This window comes from Dunckerocampus dactyliophorus, chromosome 11 (genome assembly GCF_027744805.1).
Source record: "Dunckerocampus dactyliophorus isolate RoL2022-P2 chromosome 11, RoL_Ddac_1.1, whole genome shotgun sequence".
Taxonomy (NCBI): domain Eukaryota; kingdom Metazoa; phylum Chordata; class Actinopteri; order Syngnathiformes; family Syngnathidae; genus Dunckerocampus; species Dunckerocampus dactyliophorus.
In genome coordinates this window covers 4,119,722-4,139,314 of record NC_072829.1, presented here as the reverse complement: position 1 = coordinate 4,139,314, position 19,593 = coordinate 4,119,722, and the positions used below count along the sequence as shown (strand labels likewise).

The 19,593-nt window shown below is 43.2% G+C and overlaps 2 protein-coding genes across 3 annotated transcripts in view; one reads left to right on the top strand and one right to left on the bottom strand.

The window, feature by feature from the left end:
- Positions 1-1,023: 1,023 nt before the first annotated feature.
- Positions 1,024-17,132, top strand: tgfbi (transforming growth factor, beta-induced). Its single transcript, XM_054791999.1, has 17 exons — positions 1,024-1,290; positions 3,155-3,253; positions 7,042-7,106; positions 7,249-7,406; positions 9,395-9,559; positions 9,626-9,772; positions 9,871-10,012; positions 10,106-10,318; positions 11,049-11,186; positions 11,260-11,402; positions 11,551-11,687; positions 11,802-11,932; positions 13,164-13,288; positions 13,365-13,467; positions 13,553-13,605; positions 15,227-15,254; positions 15,337-17,132. Exons 1-17 carry the CDS (start codon positions 1,184-1,186, stop codon positions 15,396-15,398), a joined length of 2,016 nt encoding a protein of 671 aa, XP_054647974.1. The 5' UTR covers positions 1,024-1,183; the 3' UTR covers positions 15,399-17,132.
- The window catches only part of b4galt1l (DP-Gal:betaGlcNAc beta 1,4- galactosyltransferase, polypeptide 1, like), a 21,111-nt gene continuing 18,180 nt past the window's right edge, over positions 16,663-19,593 (bottom strand). The window contains exon 7 of one of the 2 annotated variants that reach the window (XM_054792001.1): positions 16,663-19,590. In XM_054792001.1, coding sequence (XP_054647976.1) covers positions 19,461-19,590 — 130 coding nt within the window. In that variant the 3' untranslated portion in view covers positions 16,663-19,460. The remainder of the gene's footprint in view (positions 19,591-19,593) is intronic. The other variant, XM_054792000.1, reaches the window with a different exon arrangement.

Sequence of the window (19,593 nt, the reverse complement as noted above, 5' to 3'; positions counted from 1 at the left end):
AAAGTCTTTTTTTGCCATTAAAGCTGATTTGAAATACTTTAATAGGGTGTCAGATATTATAATTCAAGTGTTCTTGCTATTTTTCTTTAATGAATTCATATGAAACAAGATAGGAAACATTTTGAAGTGTTTGTCATGTGACCCAATATGGCTTCCCCAAAATGGCAGTATGTCAGATAAGCTGGCTAGTTTCCAAAAGCTTTTTTTTTCAACCACTGAAGCCATTTAACAATTCTAATGCTTTAATAAGGAGTCAAATATTATACTTCAGCCGTTCTTACTATATTTATTTCATGAATTCACATAAAACAAGGTAGGAAGCATTTTGTAGTGTGACCCAAAATGGTTTCCGCAAAAATGTTCCCCATTAAATCTGATTTTAAATACTTTAACAGGGTGTCACATGTTACAATTCAACTGTTCTTGCTATATTTCTGTCATTAATTGATATAGACCAAGCTAGGAAACATGTTCTACTTTTGTCATGTGACCCAATATGGCTTCCGCGAAATGGCAGTAAGCTAGCTAGTTTCCAAAAGCTTATTTTTATTTACCATTAAAACTAATTTCAAAGCCATGTAACCATTGTAATGCTATACTAGAATGTCAAATTCAACCATTCATACAATATTTATTCAAATAATTCATATAAAACAAGCTATGAAAATATTGCTATCTGGCTTTTAGCCTTAAAATTGCAATGGAAAGCCTGATTATGATCCTAATCAACAAGTAAAGGTAATTAAGATCATTCAATGATCTTGAAAAATTATATGTAAAAAAAAAAAGTATTGCTATCAGTATACTGGCCCTGTATTTACTTGGTGTTGACTGATACCAAGTATGGCCCACCCTTAACTACTCCACTGTTTTGTGCATTTAGGTAGTGGAATACTTGAGTGGAATACTAACTTGAGGTGTCAAGGAAAAGTAACAATTAATGTAAAACGTTACATGAAAACTTGGTTTTCTCTGTAAGGGAGAAATCCCCGCCCACTGACACGAACAGCCCCGCCCCCTCCCCCGCCTCTTCGATAAATGTGAGATGAGCGAAGCCGTTCAAGAAGAAACAACAAGAAACGACAAAAAGAAACAAGAAGAAGAAACGTGAAGAGGAAACAACAAGAAGAAACGTGAAGAAGAAGAAGCAGGAACAAGAAGAAGCAAAAGTGTTTTTGTGAACATGAACGTATCCCTGCTTCTCCTGGTCCTCATTTGGACCGTTTGTGCGGCCCGGTCTCCTTACCAGGCGGTGCTACAGCACAGCCGGATCCGAGGACGCCAACAAGGGTGAGTGTACTAACTATGAATATATGTACTAACCATGAATACATGTACAAATTATCTAAATATGTACCAACTATCAATGTATGTACTAACTACCAATATATGTAGTAACTGTGAAAATACTATATGTACTAACTATGAATGTATGCACAGAACTATGAATATATGTACCAACTGTGAATATAGAGCATATGTACCAACTATGCATGTATGACGGTATGGTATTACTGTCTGTACTAACTATGAATGTATGTACAGTACTCACAATGGCTATACGTACTAAGTATGAATATTTGTACTAACTGACTGTATGTACTTTGACTGTATGTGCTAACTCTGAATGTATGTACTAACTATGAATACATGGACTATGACTGTATGTACTAATTATGAATGTATGTACTAACTGTGACGGTATGTTATGACTGTGTGTACTGACTATGAATATATGTACTAAGTATGAATATTTGTACAAACTGACGGTATGTACTTTGCCTGTATGTACGAACTCTGAATGTATGTACTAACTATGAATATATGGACAATGACTATGTATTAACTATACTTTACTGTAACTATTAACTATATATGGATTATATATGTACTAATGATGAATATTAACTGAAGGTATGTACTATGACTGTCTGTACTAACAATGAATATACATACTATGACGGTATGGACTAACTATGTATGTACTATAAATGTACATATTTTGAACTATGAATATATGTGCTAACCATGAATGTATGTACTCACCATGGCTGTATGTACTATGACTATGTACTAACTATGAATGCATGTACTAACTATGAATATACTGCATGTACTATGACTGTATTTATTAACTGAATGCATGTACTAACTATAAATATACTGTGTACTATAAATGTATGTATTATTAACTATGAATTTATGTCCTAACCATAAATGCATGTACTAACTGGATGTATGTACTATGACTATGTACTAACTATGAATGTACAGTACGTACTACCTTTGGATGTATGTACTATGCCTACATACTACTGTAACTATGAATGTACAGTATGGACTAACTCTGAAGGTAAGTACTATGACTATGTGCTAACTATGAACGTGTGTACTAACAGTGAATACATGTATTATGACGTTATGCAGTGGCGGGTCGAGCTTCAATGGCGCCCTGTGCGAGACCCCCCTTCGGCACGCCTCCTCAGTTTGCCTCTGACCGTTTCCCGTGCAGCTGAAGCTCCCCACAGTACTGTATGTGTGACTCGGTTTGGTTTTATCCACTTCGTCTGAGTAGCCTAGCAGTGACGGCAGTTTCTCCCAAATGGCTCCTGAGATTTGTTTGTTCCTTAAATTGATGTATTACTGAAGATTGCTGTGGCTCAAGCGTGGATACGTCTACATTTTTTTTTATCAAAGTTAAAATATGGGAAAATTACAGGAAACTCTTTAAACAGGAGGGTTGACGGGTATGATCCTGGACTGATGAGCGCTGAGCACAAATAAATATGAATCATTTTTCCCTGTCATCCTTGCCCCGCTCCCTAGAGAATACCACCCTGTGCAGTTGCCCATGTGGCCCAAACCACCACTTTATGAACTGTAAATGCATGTGCCATGTGAATGTATATACTAACTGTGAATGTATGTACTATGAATGCTTGCAAATTGATGATTTGACATACAAATCACCCATGCTTGGTTAATTTACAACAAATATTACAAATAAAACATGTAAGATTCTACTTGTGTAAATGTTGATCACAAACACTTTACTTTTCGGGCGTGCACATTACAGCTGTAACTTCTACAATAGAATAGACAAAACAAAGTCATGTGATCAAGCATGAAGAACTAAAGCATGTCACCCCCGCAGGCCGAATGTGTGCGCCATGCAGCAGCTGAAAGGCACCAACAAGAAATACTTCACCAACTGCAAGCAGTGGTACCATCGCAAGATCTGCAACAAGCCCACGTGAGTCCAACACTGCCCCGTGTGTCGTGACCGTTCACTGCCGCGGTGCGTTCAGGTTCATGTTGCTTTGAGCCACGTCACACCGTCTTCAGTCAAGTAGCTCTTGTCGAGGAGCTACGACAGCCTTGGCTCTGCGCCCAAGCAGCCAGCAAATAAAGATGTGCATCTCAGGTTAGCTAACTAGTGGTGTGATGGTGCTCATAGCAGCCGTGAACATCCTGCTAACCTTCAGGTGGCCCTAGACCGCCAGCTGATCACTTTCTGTACTATGAATAATAATAGTAATATATGAAATGACATAGCACTTTCCAGGACATCCTGGGACCCTCCTTTTCCTTTTTTTCCCTCCTTTTTTCCTGGGTCACTTGTCTCTGGAAAACTCGTTTGACACGCTGAATGTTTTGTTGAGCATGGAGCTGCTTCCTGTTGGACTGCATCAAGGTCAACTGACAGCGGAATCCATTTCCTGTTTTGGCACGAGGCTGCCACCATCTTTGCTGATGAGCAAACATGCAGACGGTGGCCGACAGGGGCAAAAGCGCAGCAACGTCCAAACGTAGAAATCATTTTTTTTTTAAATGTATAATTGAACTCCTCATTTATTATCTTCAAACATTTTGCAACATTCCACTTATACTTCAGCAAACGTTCCTAATGACAGGATAGCCGGTCACATCATAGTTACATGTTTATATTACGGATAAGGTAAGAATGTTCATGTTTGACTGGACAGATAGGAGTTGATGGGACCATAGCGAACACACTCCTGGTCTAAATTTTAGACCAGTTGAAAAAGCAAGAATTTACATTTTGCACTGTTGGATCTTAAAGAGGTTCTAAGCAGAGCTTCAAAATGCAAAAAGAAGAAATGGGAGTGAGACCAAAAAATGTTTGAGTAAGCAATTTACAAGCATTAAAGTGAAATAGCCCGTTTACCAAAAGTTTAAGACCACAGCTAAAAAAAACAAACAACCTGAAACCCCCCTAAGATAGAAATAAAATGTGCAAAAATGGACCCAGTAATGAGTAGCTGCACCATTCTGGTTAATCACCTCATAAATGGGTTTGGGCATGCTTGTTGCCAGTGTTTCCAGGAGGCTAGTGGGAATGTTTCACGGAGGGCATCCACTGTTTGAAACTGATGTCCATTTTTGTCAACTTCCCTTGCCATCCACCCCCAAATGTTCTCCATTGGATTTAGATCAGGGGAACACGCAGGATGGTCCAAAAGAGTGACGTTATTCCTCTGGAAGAAGTCTTTTGTCAGGCGGGCATTGTGAAGTGCAGCGTTGTCCTGTTGAAAAAGTCAGTCATTACCACACAGATGAGGGGCTTCAGTCATGAGGGATGTCCCCTGCAACATCTCCACTTAGCCGTCTGACGCTCCTGCACAATCTGAAGCTCCATTGTTCCAGTGAAGGAAAAAGCACCCCAGATCATGATGGTGGCCCCTCCACTGTGCCGTGTGGAAAATATCTCAGGTGGATCTCCTTGTCATGCCAGTAACATTGGAAGCCATCAGAACCGTCAAGCTTACATTTTTTCTCATCAGAGAGTAAAACTTTCCTCCACCTTTCAATGTCCCATGTTTAGTGCTCTTGTGACAATTCCAATCAGGCAATTTTATGACATTGAAGGAAACAAGGCCTTTTTGTTCTTAAAAGCCTTCTCCCGCAGATGTCATCTGATGGTTATTGGACTGCATTTGGCACCAGTAACAACCTTCATTTGGGCTGAGGATGGTCCCGTGTCGTGACGGACAGCCAACCCGATCCTCCGGGACAGAGCCTGTGACATTTTTTGTTGTCGGCAGCTTTACTTTTTTGTTCCATGAACCTCAGGATGTTTGAAGAAATTTCAAATGACTGTCTCACTGCGTCCAACATCAGCAGCAATGGCGCGCTGCGAGAGGCCTTGCTTCTGCAGCTCAACAATCCCACCGTGTTCCAAGAGAGAAAGCTTTTTTGCCTTTGCCATGAAGAGATCAGAACAGTGTGAATACCTGATAGAAAATGACATTGAAAGATTTTGGCTTTTAAAGGCTGTGCTCTTAAACTTTTGATCAGCCTATTTTAACTTTAATGCTTGTCTGTATTAAATAGCTTACTCAAACTTTTTTTATCTCACTCCCACTTCTTCTTTTTACATTTTGAAGCTCTACCTAGATCCTCCTTAATATACAACAGTGGAAAATGTAAACTCTTGCAATTTGTCAACTGGTCTTTTGATCAGGAATGTACAATGACATGTACATTATCGTTAATATCCGTGCACACTAACACGGAGCCCAGGAAACATAAATATTCAATTTTGAATCATCCATACATGTTATAAGGGTCCACTGCAGCATGGAATGAAATCCACTCAATGACTTTATGCTCTATTGTTAAAAAGGTTTAAAAACACCAGATAATGCTGTGTATTTTTGAGTGAAACTAAGTCAAACGTCTGTTTTACCTGTGCACACACGAACACTAAAGCTGGAGTTTTTCCAAAGTCTCCATTCCATTCTTTTCCAAAGGCTCAGTTGTTAAGGATGAAAACCTAAGTATGCGTTTGGATGAGAGGACAAAGGACGCATACTTTAAATAAAATTTGTGTGGACAAAGCCGAGTTGAAGGTTGGAAGAAGGAATGGCGATAGAATGGGTTCCCCCGACGCTCCAAGGGGTTAACGCCTGCCTGGAAAGTATTATCGATATCTAAAAGAAGATATTTGTTCTGCAGTCTGGTTGAAATACATGATGGCTGAGTAGAAACACTGCAAGCATGTTCCTCATGTGCGTTCCTCAGCACACAGATGCCCCAGTAGATCCTAGTGGCCACCTGATACCGTTTTACCCGAGTCGTTTTTGTTGGAAACGCAGAGGGCCATTACAAAATACCAGGGTAAATAGGAAAGTTAGGTTCCTGTGGAGTAAAATGGTGCTCTTGTACAGTAGACGAGGATGCTCACATGGAGAGGAATTCTGGTGCGCCCCGCGATGTGTAACCTCATAGGAGCTTTCTTTGCAAGCCCTTTTTCGAAGAGTTTTGGCCTCCAAATTGCAGGAAAAAGTTATACTTCCTGCATGGAGGTGCTGGAATGTTCCCCAATGAAAACACAGATGGATTAGATGCAAGCTGTGCTGTAACGTGTCGATAGTCAGTCTTCAAGGAAACTGAATTTTCATCCAAAAGACTTAAGCTTTTGTGACTTTGTGACTGTTGACTCTTTTTAGTCTCATTTTTCTGGGCGTTTGCAGCCAGAAAGTAAGTTTTTTTTCCCCACCACTTGGTGCCCTGCAGACATTTGGCTGCAGATTCTTCTACTCTCTGAGGAAATGAGCTTTATGAGTCACATTTATGATGGAAATCTCAACAGGAAGTCGTGCGTGTTTCACGTGAAGTGTGAAGCTGTCAGATTGAAAGTTGACTCTGGCAGCTGTATCGGATCATTGAGGCGATCCGCTTTCTCTCAGCAGCGGCTTCATTCGTCTCCTCGTGTCACCACTGGACGCACGTGAATGTGCTTAGTGTGATTCAAGTTGGCGTTGTAATGACAACACGGAAAAAACAACATTTACGAGCATGCAAGAATTTACGTGTCTGTGAAAAATCAATTAGTGCTGTGGAAAAATGCTCTTTTATGGAGGAAAAGCCTCTTACCTCATGCGCAGACCTGAGGGACAAGAAATGGACTGGGTTTGGACATTTTGACCAACAAGCGTACGAAAGAAGGACTTCTAGTCCGACCCCCTCATGTCTCCTCATTCGTGTCCTCACACGCCTTTGTCTTGTCTCCGGCAGTGTGATCACCTATGAATGTTGTCCAGGTTATGAGAAGATACCTGGAGAGAAGGGCTGCCCTGCAGGTATGACCTTTTACCTCTATCCCTACACACACAAAACACCTGTGACCTCTAACCTTTGACTTGGTCTTAAGGACAAAGTTTCTTTCACTGTTGAATTGTTTTGGACTCAAAGACGTTCACGCGGGCCCGTTTGTATTTGCAGCGCTGCCTCTGGTAAACATCTACAACACGCTGGGGGCAGTGGGCGCCTCCACCACTCAGATGTACTCCGAGCGAGCCAAACTGAAGGAGGAGATCGAAGGTCCTGGAAGTTTCACCTTCTTTGCTCCGAGCAACGAGGCCTGGGCCGCCCTCCCCACGGTCCGTATGGCGGGGAGGGAGGGGGAAAAAAAAGTAGTACTGTGGAACCCGTTTAAGTCGACCTCCCTCGGACTGGTTTACTCCCATTGACCAAAGTGGTTGTTGACATAACCAAAACTGAATGTACATGACTTGCACATTTCCTTGTGACTTTAGACATGATGCCAATGGCTGATTAAGGACCTTTTAACTTATGGCACTTTCTTGACATGGGTTTCCTCCATTTGTGCATATTTTAATTTTGACTCTTGCATTGTTTTACAATGTTTTATACACGTATCTTTTAGAGCTGCTACAGTAATTTCAAGAAAGCTTTCGTAAATTTGCTAATCTTTTTTCTGGTTGATATCATAAAAAATAAAATAAAAATTGTGCATTTTCCTGTAGAACGCAGGTTAATACTGCCATGCTTTTATTTCGAAGCTTAATCTGCAGGAAGCACTGTGTCGGTCAATGTCAACATAAGCGGTCACCAGGAACACGTTGGACCGGGAGATGATGAGTTGGTCAACATAGATGGTTGTTGACATAAACTGACCCATTTTTCACGGAAATGACCCCCTTGGCTCTCAAATTTTATGTCGACAAAAGCGGTCAGTGTCACCATAAGCGATCATCTAGAACACGTTGGACCGGGACTTGATGAGTTGGTCAACATAAATAGGTTGTCGACATAAAAAGCGTCTGTGTAGGCTCTCAGTCGTACAGGAGTTGTCCATCGAGGGAAAGGCTTCTTAAGATGTCATCTGTACTTCTGTGAAGAAGGTGTCGGACGTTTTGTTCCTCATCTGAAGAGCTTCGTCAGTGAACTAACAAGTGCTGGTAGCCTAGGCCTTAAATACAGTAAGAGTGGGCGGAATTGGTGTGCCAATGCCCTCCTCCTATTGGTTCCTTACACTAAGACTGGGAGGAGTTGTGGTCTAATCCTCTCCTTCCATTAGCACCTCCGATAAAAGGGAAGTGTCGCTCCCTGTAGTTGGGTACGAACGACTCTGATACTGGCTTGTTAGCATCTATTGTTCTGGCTCGGTCCTGGCTTCACCTCATTTGCAAGACAAAGAGCTGTGGGTTTTGGTCTCAGTAACCTGCTGAACACAGGGTCCAAATTAAACCTCAAACCACCATTCCGATTCAATGATGGGTTCTGTTGTTTGACAAAAATAGCTTCCTTTACTCCTCTTTCAAACCATCTGTTTTCTTTGGCCAAAATCTTTACCTCGCTGTCCTCAAAAGAGTGATTGGTTGCTTTAAGGTGTAGATGTACTGCTGATTGAGGACCACTAGAATTGTCCCTGCGATGTTGATAAAGCCTTTTTTGGAGCATTTGCTTAGTTTCCCCAATGTAGTGCTCTTTGCATTCCTCATCTTTACAGTGGATGGAATAGACCACATTGCTCTGTTTTTGGTTGGTAAACAGACCCATTTTTCATAGAAATTAACCCCTTGGCTCTCGAATTTTATGTCGACAAAAGAGGTCAATGTCAACATAAGTGGTCACCAAGAACACAATAGATCAGGACTTGATGAGTTAGTCTACATAAATAGGTAGTCGACATAAACAGACCAATTTTTCATAGAACTGAACCCCTTGGCTCTCAAATTTTATGTCGACAAAAGATGTCAACATAAGTGGTCACCAAGGACACGTTGGACTGGGACTTGATGAGTTGGTCAACATAGACAGGTTGTCGACATAAACTGACCCATTTTTCATAGAAATGACTCCCTTTGGCTCTCACATTAATGTCGACAAAAAACATTCGACCATGTATGTCGACATCGGCTTAAGCGGACACTTTTTAGTCATAACGATTCCAGACCGGGGCTCTGTCGACGTAGACAGGTTGTCAACAAAAACGAGTTCCACTGTGCAAGTTTGACATTGGCTCTGCAAATGTTTTTTCATCTACTTACGTCGTTATTACAGTTATCTTATCAATCCCATGAGAAAAGTTACGGACTGATCGTGCGTGTGTGTCCCTCCCCAGGAGATCTTGGACGCTCTGGTGAGCAACGTCAACATTGAACTCCTCAACGCTCTCCACTATCACATGATCAACCGCAGGCTGACCTCAGAGGAGCTCAAACATGGCTCCTCCTTCACCTCCATGTACCAAGACTTCCATGTGCACGTGCACCACTACTCCAACGGGGTAACACACACACGCAGTTGACAAGCAACAAAAACAACATAACAACATAATGTGTTTTATGTTGAGATTGTGACGGTGAACTGCGCTCGACTGATCAAACCCGATCAACATGCCACCAACGGCATCGTGCACGTGGTCGACCGCGTCATCACGGCCATTTCCAACAACGTGCATATGCTCATTGACGTTGACGACGACCTGGAGACGTTGCGTGTAAGTCCACCACTGGAGGACTCAAAGACCGTAGCTTGTTATTTCAGTCTACCGAATGAAAGAAACCGTCAAGGCTGACTTCCTGTGCGACCTTTCAGACGGCTATCGCTGCTGCCGGTCTGACCAATATTTTGGAGAACGAGGGACAGTACACCATCTTTGCTCCCACCAACGAGGCCTTTGAGAAGATTCCACCAGAGACTTTGAACAGGATCCTGGGAGATCCTGTGTCTCTTCGAGGTAACGAGCAGGAAACACCGCCTCGCCTTTCTTACGGTTGCAACTATTCTCTACTGGCTCGCTCATTTTGATGGACTTGGTCCGCCCCTTTAGACCTGCTCAACTACCACATCCTGAAGAACATGCGCTGTGCAGAGTCAATCGTGTCGGGGACGCCGATGGAGACGCTGCAGGGCACAGTTCTGGAAGTCGGATGTGACGGAGATGAGATGACCCTCAACGGAAAGGCCATCATCACCAAGAAGGACCAGCTGGGTACCAACGGGGTCATCCACTACATCAACGAACTGCTCATCCCTGACTCAGGTACCAGATGAGAATATTCTGAATTTCTGGGAAGACGTCTTAATTGTGCTTTTTTTGTTGTTTCACATGGAAGATTTATGTTATAATCCCCCCCAAAAAACAATGGATCCCGCTTCGGTCGGCCCCGTTTATCCCGACAAGTCATCTATGTGGACCCACTCATCAAGTCCTGGTCCGCTGTGAACTCATTATTACTAAAAAAGTGCCAGTTTAGCCAGCATCGACACACATGGTTGACTGCTTTGGTCAATTTTCAGTTTCATCAACCGCTTATGCTGATGTGAGTCAGCCAGTCTGCAGGTTTCACTGAGCATCAAAGAGCATCTCTGACGGACAATTCCATTGTTTTCCCGAACCACCTGAGCAGCGACCAACCCAAATTGGGCACATTTCGACTTTTGTTGAAAAGAGCATCTTGACCCAACTACGTTTCTGAATCACTCTTATATAAATCTTACATAAATCCATAATTCTTATATAAATCCATCTATCCAGCCATCCATCTTCTTGCACTTATCCACGCACCGCCGCTCCCCCCGGTAAATTGAGAGCTTTGCCTTTGGGCGTAGCTCCCTCTTCACCACAACGGACTGATCCTGAGTCCGCATCACATCAGACGGCGCACCAAACCGCCTGTCCATCTCGTGTTTGATTAAAATCTACCTTTCAATTTGTGAAGGCAAGCATTACAAAGAACTTGTCAAGCGCTCGTTACCTCTTTGTTGTGTAGCAAAAACTCTGCTGGAGCTCACCGAAAGCTCCAATGTTGCTACGGCGACCAAAATGTTTGTTGAGGCGGGTCTGAGCCCCCAGCTGAAGGGCGCCGAACCTTTGACCGTGCTGGCACCACTGGACGACGCCTTCAGAGGTAACATCTAGAAGAGCACAGTCTTTATGATTGATTGTCGGGTGCACAGTTGACGTGTGTGTATGGTTGACAGGAAGTATGAGCACGATGGCCGACAAGAGGAAGGTGATGACGAATCACATTGTTAAGGAGCAGCTGTCGTCCAAGTCGTTGTATCACAATCAGGAGTTGGAGACGCTGGGAGGCATTAAACTTCGAGTGTTTGTCTACAGAAATGTGAGAACTTCGAGATAAACCAAAACCTTAAATGTGGTGTGGACTCTCTGCTCAGTAATGAAGTCACTTCCCGTCTCCTCTTGCTGATGAATCTCTCGAGAGGTTTTTTTAAGTTGAAAATTGATCCGCTCTTGTGTTGCACATATAGAACTTGTGCATTGAGAATGCTTGCCTCGCGGCCCACGACAAGACCGGACGCTACGGTACCATGTTCACCGTGGACAAAGTCATCACGCCACCCATGGGAACGGTCATGGATGTCTTGAAGGCAGACGACCGCTTCAGGTGAGCTGGGATTTATAGTTTATTTTTCTGGTTTCTGTCACATAACTTGATTTTTTTCAGACAGACAAGCGAGTAGACTTCCACAGGTGTGACGAGCAAACTCCTTTGTTTCAGCATTCTGGTCGGCGCGATCCAGACAGCCGGAATGACGGAGCTGCTCAACCAGCCCGGAGCTTTGACCTTCTTCGCTCCCACCAACGATGCCTTTAACGCTGTGCCACAATCGGAAGCCAGCAGGCTGTTGCGTGAGTGAGCATCAAATCTGTTGGACAGTGGTTAGGGTCAACCCCGAACCTTTACGAAACACACAGTGAATTGAAGCTGTAAGCGGCGTTGAAGGGGCACTCACACCCCCACGCAACTCTGGGTTGACGCAAGCCGGTGGGGCACAGGGGATGTAGGACTCGATGCGTGTATCCTGAGTTTGAAAGAAATCAGGACATCTCGATCAGAATTTCCCCATTAATACCATGTAGCAAGCTGGAGCGCCATTGGAGCGAATGCATATGCAACCCGCCTCGTCCAATCAACTCTGAGTTCCACCCGGCTCGAACCAGGGTCCGTAAAATGAGAGCCGAGAGCGCTAGCCAACAAGCCAAAAGCCCAGACTGTCAACTCGATGTCCAGCACGACTCTTAAGGTGTCAGAGAGTGAGGTTTACAAACGTACTCCGTTACACTCACAGTCTCGGACTGGATGGTGACCCAAAACCATAACAAAATTGAGAGGATTATTTCACATTTTTGCTGCGACTTCTCAGACTGACCATCAAAGTCCGTCGCCATGTCCTGCCCACGTCCTATGATGTAAGCTAAAATCATTCATAATATATCATCACCTGTATGTCTACTACGCGTGATTTTAATTTGGGCTCATTTGGTCACAGTCCCTAGCAGCACTTCGTCAAAGTAAGACTCCTGGTTTTTGCCCCAAAAGAGTTGGTCCAAACCAAAATGGTTGACATTGTTTGTTTTCTCGAGACTATTACGTGCATCCTGTTAGGATCGACGTCTCCGGGGCACGATACAGCTATTTATAGGGGGCGCTACTTCACCTGGCCTGATACGCTCTCAAACTTTTGTGATGCGACCCATAGAAAAATAATAACAAACACTGCAGGTTGAACAGGGCCTTTGCACCTTTTTCACGCGGTACTCGGGACCTCATGGCAAAGCCTTGATGCAATGAAACGTAAGAATGAGCAGGACGGAACAGGTTCTATTGGACTTCTTCACTTCTGCTCAACAAAGCGTCAAACGTTGTTTAGTTTTCTTTCTTCAAGTGAGCAGCTCATCACTCGTCTCCTTCTTTGGCCATCGACCGCAATGAAGTGTTTACGCCGCCGGCTGATTTAAAAGAGCGAGCGCAAACACTTTCACTCTGCCGCTTCCGAGAAGAGAAATATTTATTTGATGATAACAATCAAATCTAAACTGTGTAAGTGAAATAAATGCTGTTTATTGCCGACACTCCCAGGAAACCGCCAGCAGCTGTCGTCCATGCTCAGGTACCATCTGGGCGAGGGGATGTTGGTCAGTGGGGGGGTCAGCTCTCACACCAGGGTCAAACCTCTGCAGGGTGACAAGTTGGAGCTGGGCGTGGTCAGTGGTCCCACCTTATCAGCTGTTTGGGAGTAATCGATAGACACTGATAACCTGGTGTCTCTCCCCCCAAAAGAAAAACTACACAGTCTTTGTCAATCGAGTGGCGGTGGCACACGCAGACCTGATGGCCACCAACGGAGTCATTCACGGTGTGGACAGCATCATCAAGCCGTTGGGTGAGTGAAACATGCACTTCCTGACACGTGCACACGTGTCTTCCATTGTGATAAGGTCATAGAGACGCCGTGTGTTTGTCCGCAGCTCCCAAGGTCGAGCGAGAACAAGCTGACGGGCCAGCGGCTGCCTCATCCAGGGTGAGACGCTTGTCAAACAACACAACTGACAAGGCCAGAAGGCACCCAGCGAAGCGAAGACAATTCAGTTTCAACCAAAACATTACAGTCCGACCCGAGTCGACCAACTCATTGATCCTGGTCCACTGTGGTCGTCTTGTTACTAAAAAGTACCCACTTAGGTCGACCGCTTTTGTCACCATAAATTTGAGACCCAAACGTTCAATGACAAACCTGCCTCAAATCTTACGTGGATGAAAGCAGTCGACCATTTATTTCCATTTACTTTCTAGTAACAAGAAGAACACGGCGGACCAGGACTTGATGAGATGGGCGACTTAGACCAGGCGTCTCAAACTCAACTTACCTGGGGGCCGCTGAAGGTAGAGTCTAGATGAGGCGTGGCTGCATCAAGTAGTTCAGGAAATGAATGGTTCTTCAGTACATGAACGGTTCTTCAGAACATAGGCTTCTCTTGCCTACTCCTTGCTGCCGGAGACCTGGCAGCACTTCCTCTTATGCAGCGCTGCTGGGAGTTATTCCCAGCATGCCTTGTGGCACTTGTTTTGCAAGAGGTTGCTAAAGTTATGTGTTTAGAGTTAACATACTTAAGCATACTTTAGTATTCCCCTAATAGTAGTACTAAGGGGTGTTCCGATACAACTTTTTCACTTCCAATAAGATAACGATATTACAGCCTTCAATATCAGCAGATACCGATCTCAATCCGATATAAGCACAAATCATACATACTTTTATGACAAATTTTGTAGTGTGGAATGTTAGAAAAGCCTTGATCAAGTGATGCTAGTCAAAAAGAGAACAATAGACAACAATAAGTATGAGAAAAACTGACCCGTTTACAGTCGTCTCTCGCTACATCTACACCCTGTATTGCAGTTTTTCAGAACTTAATAAATGATGACTGATTTGTGGTCGACTATGGCCTATTTTTCCGTGTGCAAGTGGTTTGTCATTCTTTCTCAGTCAGTTTCAAACCCATTCTTACCTTTAGGATAAAACTGGAGGCTACCTAGTTAGCTCAGTATACTGTGTTGCTGTGTTTAAAGCGGCGGCCGCCTCTTTTGTCACTGCAGAGATGCCGTAGCATGCGCACAAGCGTGTGCACAGTGTGATGTAGCGTCGGAATGTACATCCATGTATGGCAGATGCATATCATACTGGCGTGAATATATCACTCAAGTGACAAACGTCATAGCGAGGACGCATGATAGGCTGATGGTGATTTCTTCTTGCTACTTTGTTGACACGTTAGCACATGCTGTTGTATGATCACATGGGCTCTATCTGCCGGTTACCAGGCGGAGTCTGGAATCGACTGCTTGTATCAGAGTGACAGTATCGGAGATGTTAGATGCAGGCCGAAGTTTACTGATATCGGCCCCATGTTTGTTATCAGTATCGGATCGGGACAACCCTCACAGTAGTTACCCTATGTGCGTTTACATACCTTGCACTGTGATTGTAGTTAGTGTTCTGTCTTCTGGTGGTCATTTCACTGTGTGACAGGCTAACTGCAAGTTCAGTGTTGGTTAAATCATTTCATCTGATTCTCCTGAAACACTAAATGAATTCCGTGGACATTAGAACTGATGTCGTCTGTGTTTTGTCCTTTGTCCAGCAATCAGACTTCGGAAGCTTCAGGAATGGTGAGTTTTTTCTATTTTTCTTTTTTCCATTTGGGATCTGACTCCATGCTGGACAACATGTTGACAATTCTTCTGTATGCAGATGCGCTTTTCCAGAAAGTCATCCAAAGTCGCTCCAGCAGGACCATGAACAGCAGTCCGTGACATCGCCAGTGTTGGAATTCAACCCAAAACCAGTCAAGATGTTAATCAGTTCAATATCTGAATTCATGCCACCGCTGCTTCACTTGAAAGTTATTTCATAGTTTTCTTTCATCCTTGAATCATGTGCTTGGTTCTGCATCCAACAGACCCGTTTCTTAGAATGCAGTGTCACACTGAGCGCACTTGCCACCCCCCGCACATCGTAAAAACAATAAACAGTGCGTTATAAAACCATAAGAAAATGAACAACAGCGGTACCCATGGTTGAGGACCACTGCTTTAAAACCCGAAACACGCATCCGGGTTGAGTTTCGTTCAAGCCCACATTCATTGCTTCATAGCATTGTTGCTAACTCCTCACCAACAAGCTACAGCATGTGCTTTGCCAGCTCATTCACTAACAACAGCATTGTCATTTCAAATAAAGTTTTCCTGGTTTGTAAGTGTTGATGAAAGGAAAACCTGAGGGTGAAAAAAAACTGTCCACCACATTTCTTGCCCGCAGGAAAAACCTTTTGTTGTCTATTTGTCAGTTGTTTTTGTGGACGTCAAGCTAGCCCTGACAAGTGTTTTTGTAAAATAAAGCCGGAGTGAAAAGATGGTGCGTGTCATGGAAACACGAATGTTAATTCAGGTTCCTGCGGGATGATTCCAAACTTCGCCTTGTCATCAGCCGACGTGCTGCGTTAGAATCACTATGTGGATTATGTGTTCTGTGTGTTCGCGTGGAGGTTCTGGTAGTCCACCTTCCTGTCCAAAAACAGTACAGAAAGGGTCAGAAGTTTCCATACACCCATCATTAGAATGTGTCGCATTTATTTCAGTCCTTTAATGCTATATTTGAGCAGTCCTTTATGGTTGGAATGACTAGGCAGCATATAAAATCTATATCCTCTCATAAATGTTTTTCAAAACAAGATATAAGTGCACACTAGGGTCACAATTCTACATACAAGTACAGTCAAACCTCGGTTTCGCTGCCCAAACAAGCACCTTATGCATTGCTGACCATATCGCCATGATGTACGGGAAGTACTTCTTGTCATGCCGACCAAATGAACCTTGAAGGTGTTCATTTCGGAGCAGGAGCTTCTTTCTTGGTCGGCACCCTGTTAGTCCATGGTGACGTCAAAGTGTCTTCACTGTGGACAGTCGCCACTGATGTTCCAGAAGTTTCCAGTTCATGGCAGGCTTGAACATAACCTAACCAATTTCCTTTCATCCAAGGATGGCAGTATGGGTCTTCTTGCAGGCCAGGGCAAAGTGGTGGCACTCCAAATAACGTAATTATGCATGTTTCGGGCTTAATCCTGGTTTGTGCTTCCATGCAAGCGTTTTTTGTCGTGAGCAAGCAATGGCAAATAAAAACAGCAGGGGAGGCCTCCGTGGCTGAATCGAATCTATTCATTTATTGCAAAAGTTGGTCTGAAATTGCAGAATGTCAATGTCAAGCCAGCCGAAGGGTTTTGAAGGAGGGGTAGCGCCTTGATGCAGCAGCATAGTCTGCGCTTCATTGGAGGGTCAAAAATAGCCTTTTTACGGGCATCTCCATTACTCATATTTACTTGCTATTTGTGGGTGGTATCTACTGTCATTCTGATCCTGAGAAAATTAAGAGAAAATTAAAAATTTTGCACCCTGTTCTTGCTTTTAAAATTATTATTGTCAGTCCATTCAGCAAAAAATGTTGTAATAAATCCTTCAAGCCTTAAAAATGAAAGTGCAATTTCAACCCATGACAATAAATGTGCGGTACGCAAACTTCTGACCACAATTGCTGAGGAAACTGCAACACATCAACTTCCCCTCTAGGTGGCGCAACAACACCGGGCTGTCATTTGAATGTGTACATTGGAGCCGTTTATCTCCAGTTCAGGGGTTCGATATTTTGTAAAACAACACATGTACAGTAGACGTGCTAAGAAGTTATGTATAAAGATATAGTAATATAGAACTTATTAGTATCAACTTCACTCTTTGTTTGCAATTTTAGCTGTTATTTTTATTTTTTTCAATTTTCCATTCATCCATTTTTCTACGCCGCTGATCTTCATTAGGGACGCGGGGTATGCTGGAGCCTATCCCAGCTGACTTTTGGGCGAGAGGCGGGGTCTGCCCTGGACTGGGTGCCAACCAATCGCAGGGCAAACAACCATTCACACTCACATTCATACTTATGGACCATTTAGAGCAGCGGTCACCAACGTTTTTTCTTGCGAGAGCTACTTTTACAAAATGAAAATGGCCACGAGCTACTCATTTTTGTAGAAATTATTTTCATACCTTATTTCAACCCAAACAGATCAAATATGCTTGTTTTACCAAAACATTCACAAAATGCTGGTATCCACAACTCACATTTTATGTTTCAGAATACTTTTCTTTCTAGTGTTCTCACATTATTAACTGAAAACTTGAATGAAAAGCAGGCTTGCGGGCACCTCATGTGGTCGTGGGGGGCTACCTGGTGCCTGCGGGCACCATGTTGGTGACCCCTGATTTAGAGTCTCCAATTAACCTGACATGCATGTTTTAGGAATGTGGGAAGAAACCGCACGGGGAGAACATGTAAACTCCACACAGAGATGCCCAAGCAGAGATTCGAACCAGGGTCTTCCGGATCTCCTGACTGTGTGGCCAACATGCTAACCATTCCCTATAATATTTTGACTTCATTCCCAGAATATATACTTTTTCCCCAACCTACTTTTCCTAAAACAACAACTTTGTTTTGTTCAGTTCTCTTCTTTAATATTTCAATTCTATGCTAGTAAAATCACATTTTTCCTCATAATATTATATTAATAGTGTTGCGAATTAGCACATGTGCTAAAGCACTCAAACAATGCATCTGGTCTGTCCAATGTAATTGTGATATCCACAACACAGTACAGTTGTGTTCGCCATTTCTGCTGTTGTTGTTGTTTTTTCCCCAACTATTTCAACTTTGTTTTCTTGTTGTGATGATGACTTTATGCCCATATTTTGACTTTATTCTCACAACATTACGCTACATAAAATCTAATACCATCACCACCAATCTAAAACCATCTTTTTTCTTTAATATTTCAACTTTATGCTACGAAAATGACATTATTTTTCATCATACTCATAAAATGATGACTTTTTCTTGGAGATTAGAACTTTTTTTTCTTAATATTTGGACTTTATTCTTGTAAAATTACTGCAGATTTTTACATTTAGGCTGTTTTGCAAGTTTACTTGTTAAATTATAATTTTAGAATGTGCTGTGGGCCAAAAAATAAACAGCTGTGAGCCGCAAATGGCCCACAGGCCTCACTTTGGACACCCCTGCTCTGGTTTCCATCTTTTGTGCACCACTTTTATCCCCAAATGTGGAAGAACAACATAAATGTGCAAACATAGTGACAAAGTGCTTTTATTGTGAAAATGAGCTACGTCTGTCACATCCTCCATCTGTGAATGTTTAACATGATGGGTTCAAAGTTCAGTGTGTGAACGTCTTCGATGTAAACTTTTAACGCGCACATGTCCGTGCGCTTAAAGCTGATCGATAATCAATGATGCTGCTTGTCGTAAGGACACTTGGAAGCCATTAAGCACTGATTGTCTACATCACACACACACGCACACACACACACACACACACACACACACACACACACACACACACACACAAAGTGATTAAAGCTGTTCAATAAATGACGTGGCTCGTCATGGAGACACTCGGAGGCCGTAAGGCATGATTGTCCACATTGAACACAGGTAAAAAAAATCATTAAAGCCGATCAATCAATCCGGGTTCACATTCTTGGCCAGGCAATCGGTTGTCATGGCAACAAAAAGACACTCAGATTTGAGATGATTTTGAAAACCGCCACCCTACCCCACCCTCCCCCAAAGAAAAGTAGCACGTCAACCACAGCTGTTGTTGCGCTTGTCCGTCAATAGTTCAGATTGATTGATTGATTGATTGGTTGGTTGAGTGACACGATTGACTGGTTTTAAGTGCAAAACAAAACAACGTCCAGCATGTCAAGGATTGAAGGCACATTTTGGTCGGGACGGTCCGCTTACTCGTTACGGTTTTCCGATGTCGACTGTGATCTTGGTGAACAGATCAAAGGTTTGTTTGGACACCAGCCTGTAGGACAGCGACTTGATGCCGTCCTTGTTCATCGTCTCCCTGGTGTGAGCAATTCGGTCAAACCTG